The sequence below is a fragment of the Typopeltis vanoorti genome, chromosome 22 (genome assembly GCF_054136105.1).
Source record: "Typopeltis vanoorti isolate ZY-2024b chromosome 22, IOZ_Tvanoo_1.0, whole genome shotgun sequence".
Lineage (NCBI taxonomy): Eukaryota > Metazoa > Arthropoda > Arachnida > Uropygi > Thelyphonidae > Typopeltis > Typopeltis vanoorti.
In genome coordinates this window covers 37,166,799-37,179,108 of record NC_143570.1, presented here as the reverse complement: position 1 = coordinate 37,179,108, position 12,310 = coordinate 37,166,799, and the positions used below count along the sequence as shown (strand labels likewise).

General features: G+C 36.0%; 1 protein-coding gene across 1 annotated transcript in view; it reads right to left on the bottom strand.

Moving 5' to 3' along the window:
* LOC150094317 (monocarboxylate transporter 12-like) overlaps positions 1-11,943 on the bottom strand; it is a 79,400-nt gene extending 67,457 nt beyond the window's left edge. Inside the window, exon 1 of the mRNA XM_090412437.1 lies at positions 11,406-11,943. Within this exon, the coding sequence (XP_090268563.1) occupies positions 11,406-11,943 (538 nt within the window). The remainder of the gene's footprint in view (positions 1-11,405) is intronic.
* Positions 11,944-12,310: the final 367 nt, after the last annotated feature.

Sequence of the window (12,310 nt, the reverse complement as noted above, 5' to 3'; positions counted from 1 at the left end):
TATTTAATATCTAACTCATCCATGGTTTTTGTGAGGAGTCTGTAGTCGCCTACTGTAGCAGGCTGGATTTTAATTCCGCCGTCTACGTTTTTTGCCCATGAATAGGCAATTTGGTGGTTTTGCATAATGGGCCTGAGGGCCGTCCATCGTTCTTTTTCCGGTAGTACAATTGGAGGAACTTTTTCATTGTTGGGTGTGGGGAGGTCAGTATTGGGGGCATCTTCTTCCATCCCTTCGTTTATCTGAGTCTCCGCTGTTTTACGCTTTTTTCGAGAGTGGGTTTCTGTATCGTCTTTTGGTGTGGGAGCAGAGATTATCATCAGGTTCATCTCCCCTTCTTCCCCTGGTGTTGAGTTGTCCCCTTCTGTGAAGAGTCATCTGTCGCTGAATATAGGTTTAGAAACCCTGGCCACTCTACCTCAAATTTTTTCAACAGTTTTTTGAGGAGGTCGAGCACCAGCTTCTTATCCAGAGATTGGACAAAGTCGTCGGGACGTAAACTGTTCATGTTTAAAAGTATTAAAATATGCTTACCTGAGAAATATTTATAATGGAGAAGAGAACGGGCAAGGGCCGGAAAATTGCATCAAAATCAAAGTCTTCCGCTATCAAAGAAGATTCACAAAATCTAAAACTCACTAATCACCACTGAAATCAAAAAACATTCTTCGCAACAATAACCATCATGCCGGTATTCATCTTCCGCCATCTTGAATCCCTCTATCCATTCTAATTTAATTCTTATATCCTTATAAATAAAGACTGGCTTAAAGGGGTCGCCCCTTTAAGAAAGATCTTTAAGATGAAAAGCAAGAATGCTTTTCATCTTACCCGCTATGTGTAGAAGACAGTGTAGTGATAAGGTATTATTGAGCTATTAAAGCTCTGATCATGGTAGGAGGGTAACAGCAATAGCCGAGCCTCAGAACTTCATCTTCCCTTTACCCTCCAAGGGTATTGGATTGAATGAATCAATCACCGCATCTCACGGTCGATTGATTCCATCCTCCGATCTTTTGGGCTTCTTATCCTTATAAGGATAAGGACTGGCTTAAAGGGGTGAAGCAAGAATGCTTTTCACCTTCCCCGTTATCTGTAGAGGACAGTGTAGGGATAAGGTGTTATTGAGCTTTAAAGCTCTGATCATGGCAGGAGGGTAACAGCAACAGCCGAGCCTTAGTTAGAACTTCATTGGCTACAGCATTGCCATCCATTATCCTCCAAGGGTCTCTGATTCAATGAACTTCCTTTTGGGCTTCTATAATTTCATTAAATTACTTATATAATTGTATCATAAAATATTTAAAGGTGTTTTTATTCTATTTTCAAAATTCTAGATAAATTTCTTAATTTTCATATAGATTTTAATTGTAAATATAAAATTTTATAAGTAGTAATAATTTTTCTAAGATGAATGAATTTTTTTAATAAATTATTTAAATTATGTATAAATTGTATGTATGATAACGAGTTCTAGACCTGAGTCTCCAAAAGATGTAATGCAAAATGAATTTCGCTCTACTTGATCCACGTTTTTGTCATGTATTATAAATTTAATCACTGAGATCTTTTTATTTTTTTCCACAGAAGTATGGATCGTGAGGTTTTTAAAGCAAGTATTTTTTTTTATTTATTTATTTCGAATAGCAAACAGTGTTATTGGATTTTTTCCCCTTTAATAACACAGCCCCATTATGTTATAAGGTTATTAAATACGCGACAATATAATTCGTAAAAAAATTGTATTTACATTTGAATCTGAAGTTACGAAATGCCTTGTAGCTTTCCTAAGTCTTTCCAACACAAATCCATATAGAAATCATTTTATACCAAGAAAACTATTTCTAAAATCCTTTTTCCCTTATCTATGGAAAGCCCATGTAGCCTTATCCTTGGAACATACACTGTGGCAGATTTGAATTTAAAATTTAATTCAGATATAGACTGCGGCAAATCGAATTCTTTTGTTGATATAATAGTGCTGTTCCAAGCGAAATCGAGAGAAATAACTGAAGAAATATTATGAAAGCGTAGTAGGGGGGGGGGGAATTATATACGAGATGCGAGTCACATGCTAGAATAATTTTCCCGGTGATTCTGATTTCTACTTTTAGAATTATTTAATTGTAATTTCACTGTTCGTTACATGAAACAGAAAAAAAAATGTTTTGAATATTCTTGTGAGTAAAACATTGCTTTTAAACAAACTTCGTATTCCAATAGGCAGCTACCAAAAGGATATAAATGTAGGTGGAAATTGTATGTGACGCCAACAACAGGGAAATTTATTGTTAAGCGGAATAGATTTGTTTTTATGTATTATTCATCTAGCATTATGCATTCGACTTGCGTCTTTTAAACTTGTAAATAAAATAACTGTGACAATGGGGGTAACGCATATAACTGTTTATTTGTCACTCGGTAGGGTGTTCCGTATTCATTTTGAGAAGAATGAAAATCGCTAGATTTTAAATTCAATACTGAGAAGAATTAAAAATGTAAAACTTGAGTGCAAATAAGATTTTGTGTAAAGAAACAGTTCGGTCGAGTTTAGTCTTCGATTAAATGAAAATATTGTATCGTAATAGTGTTCTATGTCTGTTTGTTGAGGATCGGAAGCGAAATGAGAAATTGCGACGAATTTATGTGTCCTTAGGATGTACTTGTGACATACACGATAGCAAATTTCTAGAAATCAATCTTTTCTATGCTAAAAAAGTACCTTTCATAGATTGAAAAACACATGAAGAGGTAAGAGAGGAAGAAAGACGTGCGTGTATGTATGTGTGTGTATATATACACACACATATCTTCTAAAACTGACTGATATTATCTGTGAAGCCATCTGCTTCGTTATTATGTAAGGGATTTTCTGACCTACGTCCCATTGTCGGAAGGTTCAACAGACTGAATAGCACTCACAATAAAGGATGAAGTAAATCGATACATACATCAATGGAAGGAGAGGATGGAACAAGAGGAAGGGAGAAAAGCTGTTAAGTATTAAATTGCGCCTCAGATAACAGGTGCACTAGAAACTGAAATGGAAGACAGAAAGAGAAAATGGATAGTGAGAAACAGGGATTGATCTACGGTACTCTATATAAATGAACTGATTTCTATTTTATTCGTTCATTTCTAAGTTTAAATTGAATTTTAAAGTTAAAGAATGAGAGTACATAAGTTTAAATACGATATATATAAATAAAAAAACTCTTTAAGTTCGAAAGAAATCACGCGCACAACCTTCTATATGAGAAAAATTTGGCACCCCTATAATACATGGGTGAAACGTCGCAATTTTTAGTTTTCAGTTGTATTAAAATGTATGTCTTGAATTATTAGTAAATTCATAAATATTTCAATGGAAAAGCGAGTCAGTATATTCGATTGAACCATTCTATTTAGAGCTTAATAAGCATCCCTAGTTAAATATGACAGATCCTTTACTCAAAGAAGGATTCAGAAACATCCTATGTAAAACTCGAGGTAAAAATTTGAAACGGACACTGTATGCTAAATGAATGCAAGTGCTACACTTTTAAAATGCCACCTAGTGTCGAAACTGCGTATGGAAACAGTTTTTTGAAAAATTGCTGTTATTATTCTACAATATAAATAAACCTTAAATATTGGTAGGCATCCATGAAATTCCATTTTACGTCCATTGATTATTAGGGTATGTATGTTCGTGTACAAAATAAATATAAATTTATACTAAAGCCAAAATGCTTAAGATATAAAAATTAAAAGATATTATGGATACATCCATATTTTATAACCAAATATAGAAATAAGCTTAAACGTATTTAATTATAAACCTACTGAAAGTTCACTTATGATACTTTAATAATCTGACATAATATTGCTTCAAAAGACATATTTCGGTGATTACACCACAATTTGTTTTATATATTATTCAGTTATACAAAATACTGAAATAATAGTTCCCGAGAAGTTTCGTAAATCGCAGGATTTAAATATTCAGGGATAAATAGTATAACTTAAAGTTTAAGCAAGAAAAATTAATAACTACAAATCATAAACTCAAATAACAGAATGCAGTTATAAAACGTTATTGACGTTGAACAATAATGGACGATGTCACGTGTTCTCTTTCTCGTTCATACAGTCCGAGCTCAGATTGAGGTAGATTTTTTATTAGAGCTGACCACACTTGTTGGAGAATTAAACCTTGATTTTTATTGCATTGGGTTGGGTTTTTCAGCATATTAGCAGCTTCTTTAAATTTTCTTATGTAGCTGTTGTTTTCTATGTATGACATCGTCCTTTTTTGCAGAGTACATCGTGTCCAGTGGAAGTGGTATGGAAAGCAAGACCCGTTTTTTGTTCTCTTTTGTATTGTACGTCTTTTTGGTGTTCAGCCTTGCGTATTTCTTCCTGTCTGTCCTACGTAGCAAATCCCGCAAGAGCAATGGATTTTGTAGACTCCTGGTTTTTTAAGAAAATGATGAGGTGGTTTTGATGGATGTAGGAATCTTGAGATTTTTGCCATAGGAAGGAAGGCTACTTTTACGTTGTGTTTGTTCATTAATTTGACTAACTTGTCTGTAACATTTTTGATATAAGGAAGCGAGATTGCGTTTTTGTAATCCTGTTTTATTGTTTTGTTAGTTGGTGGCATTTTAAGGATTCTCTTGATGGTTTTTGTTTCATACCCGTTCTGTTGGAGGATTTGTGTTAAGTATTTTAGTTCTTCATTACATCTTTCTTGTGTGCTTGAGATATTGTATACTTTGTCTCGAAGAGTTTTAATTAAGCTTATTTTTTGTGAAGGATGGTGGTGTGAGGATGCATTTAGAAATCTTCCTATATACTGAGAAGGAGAGTTTATTTTCTTCATTAACTTCTAATAGGATATCTAGAAAAGAAAGTTTTCTATTTTCTTCTTGTTATAAGGTGAATTTTATGGTGTTGTGCAAATTGTTGAGATAATCTTTGAAATTGATACGTTCATCTGTTCTTCAATTCCATATGATGAAACTATCGTCTACATAACGTAGTCATATTTTTGGTTTTTCATGGTAATTCTTTAGAGCATTGTTTTCAACTTTTTCCATAAATAGGTTTGCTAATACCGGTGATAATGATGAACCCATGGCCAGTCCTTCTTTTTGTTCCCAGATTCTGTCTTGATAGGTGAAGAAAGTATTGTTTATACAATGTTTAAAAAGATCTAAGATGTCTGGAGGGAAGAGGTCTTCTAGGAGATTCAAAATTTCTTGTCTCGGGGGACGTTTGTAAACAAACTGGAGAAACAACCTGACGAAATACCTCACCAACATGATCTCACATCATACAGCAAAAAATCTTCCTTCATAAAAAATAGTACACAGAAAAAGTGAAAGATATACATATTGGTCCATCAGACATCTTAGCAAGTTTAGACATTATCAGCTTGTTTTTTTAATAATAAATTTTTTTTAATAAAAGGTGAACAGGCGGGCTCCTGAGCAGATTCATATCTTTTAAATAGTGCATACGAAGGCAACTCCGATGCCTGGAGCACTTTTTATTATAAGCCTCCTGGTAACTTTCGAAACTTCAGTTTTTTCTATATTTTGGTATAAAATATGAATAGATCTATATTATTATTAAGCATAATAGATAGAAACTTATTTAAACTGATAAAAACTTTTTAATCTACCATAAAGTGTTTCATAGGATTATTTTTTTGTTATAGTCTCCCTAGTTAATAAGCAGATGAGGAATCGACTGTGAGATGCGGTGGTTAATACCCTTGGAGGGTAATATAATAAATGGCAATGTTGTAGCAATGAAGTTTAACTGAGGTTCGGCTGTTGCTGTTACCCCCCCCCCCTGGGGCGCTGAGATTCGAGAGTTTTGAGTACGCTCACTTAAGGTTTTTGCCTTAAGGGAGCAATTTGAGTCTCCGGGTGAAGCGTTCTCCGGCACGGCCCGCTGAGGGGCTTTGTCGGTGAATGCTTTTCATCGGAATATGAGCGGTTCTGCTCGGTGGTGGTGTGGAAGGCCATCACTGAGTGGAGCCAACGCATCTTGCTTCGTCCCTTTAAGCCAGTTCTTATAAGGACTATAAGTCCTTTTTGAACATGGATCGTTGAGTCAATATTCAAACCCTGGGAGGGTAATGGATGGCAGTGCTGTAGCCAATGAAGTTCTAACTGTGGCTCGGCTATTGCTTTTACCCTCCTGCCATGACCAGAGCTTTAATAGCTCAATAACACCTTATCCCTACACTGTCCTCTACAGATAACGAGGAAGATGAAAAGCATTCTTGCTTCGTCCCTTTAAGCCAGTCCTTATAAGGACTATAAGGACTCAAAGAAGGATCTAGAAACATCCTTCTAATATATCCTTCTAATAAATTTACTCAAAGATGGATCTAGAAATATTTACTCAAAGAAGGATCTAGAAACATCCTTCTAATATATATATATGTGTGTGTGTGTGTGTGTGTGCGCGCGCGCGCGCGTTTGCGTGAAGACATCGAAATCAAAAGAAGAATGTAAGTACCCCATATGATGACGAATCTCACGCCCATGCATGTCGTAACAGGCGACTAAAATGGAACGTAGAGCTTCGCTCCCCTAGGTTTCTTCTGGAATTTTGCTCCCGGTGAGGGGGAGGCGGCCTTAGATCTCGGGGAGTTTGCCCTGAGAGCATTTTGAATCTCTGGGGAGGATGTTCTCGGTGGATGCGTTTCCCTGGAATATGAACGGTTCTACTCAGTGGTGCAGGGGCCGTCATTGAGTTGGACGATCTTTCGGCCACTCGTAGGGAGTCCGGGAGATCGTCTTAATTTTTAGAGAGGGCTTTACTTACATACCAGTTCTACTGTAGCCCATGCATGTCGTACGAGGAAACTAAAATGGATACCCAGGGAGGATAATGGATGGCAATGCTGTAGGCAATGAAGTTTATACTGAGGCTCGGCTATTGCTGTTACCCTCCTGCCATGATCAGAGCTTATAGCTCAATATTACCCCATCCATACACTTTCTTCCTCAAATAACGGGGAATATGAAAAGAATTATTCCTTCACCGATCTAGCCAAAAAAAAAAAATATATTCAGAAAAAATATCGACGTTTGGTGACTGTAGCCTTCACCGAAATCCTCTTTCTCTCTTTAGAATCCAACTTAGTCCTTTTTTCATTTTTATTTTTTCACCACTGAGTTATTAAATATTAACACAGTGTCTTCTTTTCTGGGATGCGTTGCACAAACAGTTTGGTTTCGACAACACCACAGAGACAGTCAAAGAGTACTTTTGCACTTTGGGGAAATGCGACCAACTTTCTAATACAAGCAACGAAATGGAATTACAAGATGTTCAGTAGAACAGCGAATAGCAATCTGTGCAAACACCAAGTTAGATGAAACATCTAGGAAGGACATCGATCCAATTAGCTTCGCTACACAAAAGTGAATGCTGACGAAGAAATAGGGAAGACTTAACTAACACGAGATAGTAATTTGAGAAGTGAACAATTTTTTGAGTATGGAGTATTGTTTTTACAGAGCTCTCTATTTCACCTTTTTTTTTCTCATACTAATGAAGAAACACCACAAATTTGGAGCATCATTGATCATATTCCTTACCTATTATTTCTACTACGAGAAAAATTATTTTTGAGAATTCCATAATAACTACGTATCCTCTCGCTACAACTTACATTTTAAAAGCATCTCACCTTACTTAGAGTAAAAACTACTATATGTATAATAAAAAATAGGCAAGATAAAGTATTTCTTTTTTCTTACCTCTATTTCTGCTGATTCCTAAAAGAATGGGCAAAAATCTTTTCTTCGTATCTTACACCACTATTTTTTTATCACCACATTCATATATAAAAAATCCGTTTAAAGTTTTTTGAATGTGGAGAAAAAGATAGGAGCAAAGATCATCAAAAATAAAAGAAAAAATGATAGACACATAACGAAAATCTTCCAAGAAAGTGGAACTGTCTTGTCAGTTTCCGAAAGTAACCAATATTTCTTTTACTGTCTTGCACTGAGGCGCAATATCAGCTGGAGGAAAGGGGGAAAAAAAAGCCTTACCGAATAGCAAAGTTAGACAAATGAAAGTTTAGGGGTTTTTGCTTTACCTGCCATATTTTATTCTCGGCATTATACTAAAATAGGCTTAAAAATACATTTACACAACACCAAACGTAGCAGAAGATGAATTATCAAAGAAAACACAGGGCCGAGATATATCTGAGATAGCACATTTATTTTGTTCAATTCCCAATAGACTAGCGATATTTCTTCGGAGTTGAGAAAGGATAGAGGGAAAAGGGCACGAGCTTATTATTGTAGGAAAAAGTGACAGACAGCATTCCAAGTGAAATACAAAAGCGTTTGTACAATAAAATGTAAAGGCATACTTCACTTTTCCATTTATTCTGATTCACTATGGTGCATCCCTCCCTCGTAAATAATAAAAATTAAGCGATTTTTATTCTCTAGAGATTGAATTGATGATACTTTCAAATAAACGGATGCTTTGTTTTTCAATTTCTCTTTCACTTCATTAAAGAATATTCATTTAATTCAAATACGTCATGTACTAGATTGTCAACACCACGTACATCGCACGGATACATAAAGAACATTGCATTTTCTCTAGGCATGCGTAGTGCACAGGTGTTAGATTTGCTAATTTAAGTAGATGCTGGTAATACACAAAACTCATCTTCCCTAATCTTACCTCCCAGTTTGTTACTGTAATTGTTTCCTTACCTACCGGTGGACACAAATAAAAGTAAATCAATATTTTAAGAGGTGTTTGAAGAGCTGGAATTATATGAGAAACAATTTAGAGATTCCTTTTTCTTAATTTTTAGTTGGGCATGTTGAACGAAGAGCCTTCAAGTGGCGAACTTCAATTAAGTATCCTTGACAACCGAATATGTGAGGTTACCTTAGTAACCGTACAAAAGTTGTTGTTTACTATCAGAGTTCTTTTTTTTTTTTTTTTTTGTTCCACTGAATCGGGTCCAGAGGGCATTGATGTTCGCGTAATAGAATCTCGCTTACTTCAAGGCAAAAAAAAAAAAATGTTTAACAACCATGTATGGTAACAATAGTCACGTGAATGTATTCCAACAAAATGCAAGGTCTGTTTACTATTCCCTTGACAAATCAAAAGGTGATTGTACCTACCCTTTAAAGTTTTAATTATTAATGGGTTGGGAACGAACTAAAACACCGTATGATGTAAAAAAAAATCCTTTTAATAATATTGACGTCCTCTGAGAAATGTGTTGAGGAAATAATTGGACGTCTTCCGTTTACTAATTTTATATCAGTTATAAACTGAATGATACTGAAGGGTCCATGCGTGTAACAAACTAGGCCTTACTGGCCTAGCGAATTGTATTGTTAGAAAGTTAAAAATATCTATTGGAATAAGTACTGTATATGCATGGCACTTCTATGAAAAAAGCGTGCTACAAGTTGGAAATCGAGGGAGGGGGGTTCCACTATTGATACCAGTTGCATAATATTGCCTTACCAGCACTGACTTTGTACGTTTTCTGTTGAGTATATTTTATGTTCTCATTAGTTTCCAAAGCTCCAGCAGAGGGAGTTATGGCACAAAATACCACTTATATTGTCCAAAAGTCCTAGTGGGGTTCGTTCAAGGGAATAATTAAATAGCCTTGTAGCCTGGGTTTGACTCGCTCTCTTATCTGTTTAATGATAATCAATTTCAGAGGTTGCCTCATATTTTTATACATTGTGTATCATCCCCATTGTTGAACATAACTCTCAGCTGTTTCCCCCCTATTATTAGGCGCTTCATTCTTATTTAATCTATCTCTTAGTTCCCCTTCAACTTCTCGTCACACCATTCTTCAGACCGTATGGGTAATAAAAGCAGGTAATAAAGGGGTGGTTTTCAGTCTTCGTAGTCAAACGACACACCTAGATTGCTTAAATAACTTTTCCTCTCTACGATGGAATGCCAACAGATAGAAACAAGCAGGCAATGAAGTCGATTTTACCCGAGTTTTAACCTTTGGCATATTAGGCATACGAGAATGCCGAGGTCGCTCTATAGTAACAATTTAATGTGAAGCACGAGAAGAGTGAAAGGAACTCATGACACCGCCCACTAATAGAACAGTTTGTGTCCATGACCACCATGGCGTACATAATAGCAAATTTCTGTAAACAGCTGCGATAATGCAAACAGAAATTGCAAAACCATGTTCATTTAGTGTGCATACACCATTACCAAGCATTGTCTGTCATTCTGGATATAACAATATACAATAGGAATAACATTTTTTAAAATTTCTCTATTCCATATTTAAAGGGTTTAAAAAATGTAAATTTTTACGAACATTTTAATGATTCAAATAATTGTTGCTTTACCTGCCACCTAGTGACAACCTATCGAAATATTAATTTAATTTTCAATGCATCGACAGGTGGTACGTATATTGCTTTTCTAGAGAAAATAATGAAAAATATTCCATTACATGACAATAGCTCGTTAAATAATAGCTTAATAGACAACACCCCCTCCCCCAATAAACTTTTGATCCTCTGCGCATAGATGGACTCTATTAAACCCAGTTAGGTCTCTACAATTGAATACATCTCGGATGTTTAAAATGATAATTACAAGGTATTAAATTGATCTATAGTCACAAATGCATAATTAGACCTTCATTACCAAGAAAAGGTGAACAGAAATGAATTCCTGTTAAATCCACAAAATTATTATCATAACTTTGAAACAAAATATTTAAAAAATTGAGTTTTCTACATGCTAGTGGCAGCTTTGAATTTATACCAACAATTATCAATACAATAATTTAAATATGATAAAATAACGAAATTAATATTAACAAATATTAACGTTCTTCAAAGTTAATCTTATATGGAGGTTAATGTCTACTGTTTTACGAAAAGAGTTAAAAGAATATTGAAAACCAATTTTTTTTTTCTGATTTTTTTTTTTATGTATTCATAAGAAATACGCCATTTGACTTCATCCATAGTCGTGAATTATCCTACACTTTAATAATATTTAGGCTTTATGTTCATTATTTTTAAGAGCACATCAATTCTAAAACAAAATATTTAAAATAATAAGTTAAGTGAATCTTAAGGAAATAAACCATCTCTAGGTGTAACCTTTAAAACAGATGATGCAAATATATCTTCTTTCATTAATTTAAAAATATCATTTTTAGGAGAAAAAATAGAAAACTGCAAACATAAAAACTGTAATATAAATAACACACCTCGTGCAGTAGTTGACCAACGAAATCTATCTACAACAATTAATACATTTAATCACATGACTTAAAAAATTGCATTATTGCTTCAGAACAAAAACAACAGGAAAAAAAAATCTGCAACAGTTTGTGAACGTCAACTTACCTGCCTCCAATAAATACTCACGTCCGAAGTGACGAAGAACTTCGACGTAAAGAACTCCGTACGACAGTTGAATTCCGGAGGTTACGAGATGTACAACGAAGGCACACGCGCAAATTAACCACCCCCAGCCACCCTCGGGGTAATAATGTTGCCTTATAGTGATCGAAGGATCTGTCCGTTTCAAGACATGTGTTCGGTCCTTTTCTTGACCTCCAGAACTTGTAGAATCGGTTCGGCAAGCCCCCCTACGACACTCCATGCCATCTGCGCTGTCAGAGCCAGGGGTGCCGACCCTGCCTTCTCCATCCCTGTCCTGCAGGAGGAAGTGACCACCGCCGTACCTTTCCGGAGTACGGAACGGCAGATTTTCATCTTGGCAGGGAGCAGCCATGGGTCGACACTGGGAGGAGGCGAAAACACTCCTTGGCCGTCCGTCTGTCTGCGTCGTCACCGCCGCCGCATCTGCTGCGGCGGTGGCACTGTAAGCGTTCATTCCGTCATCTTCAATCACTTTTCCATGTCTTGTAGTGTTTTTCATTGCCACCCAAGAGGGTTCGAAATGATTTTTTTTTATTTTTTAGCAGCTGATTGCTTCACTTGGCAAGACTCGAAAAGCAATAATTTTCGTAGAGTACGTCAACGGTTCGCACTCGGCGCGTGCACCACCCTGTTGACTGTGCGTTACCGAACATGACAGGAGGGCCGTCTCTGCATATTTCAGGGTCACCGAGAGGGAGGGTATTCCACTCGTAGTTTGTTAGTTTCTTTAGATTGTTCCGTATGATGACACCCACACGGGGGGAGGTTTGTAACCTCTGTTGCTACACCACTTATAATTCTCCATCGATACCCTTGCGTTCAGGAAAACCCCTAGGGGCCATCGTCACGCATGTTGCTTCTCTTTT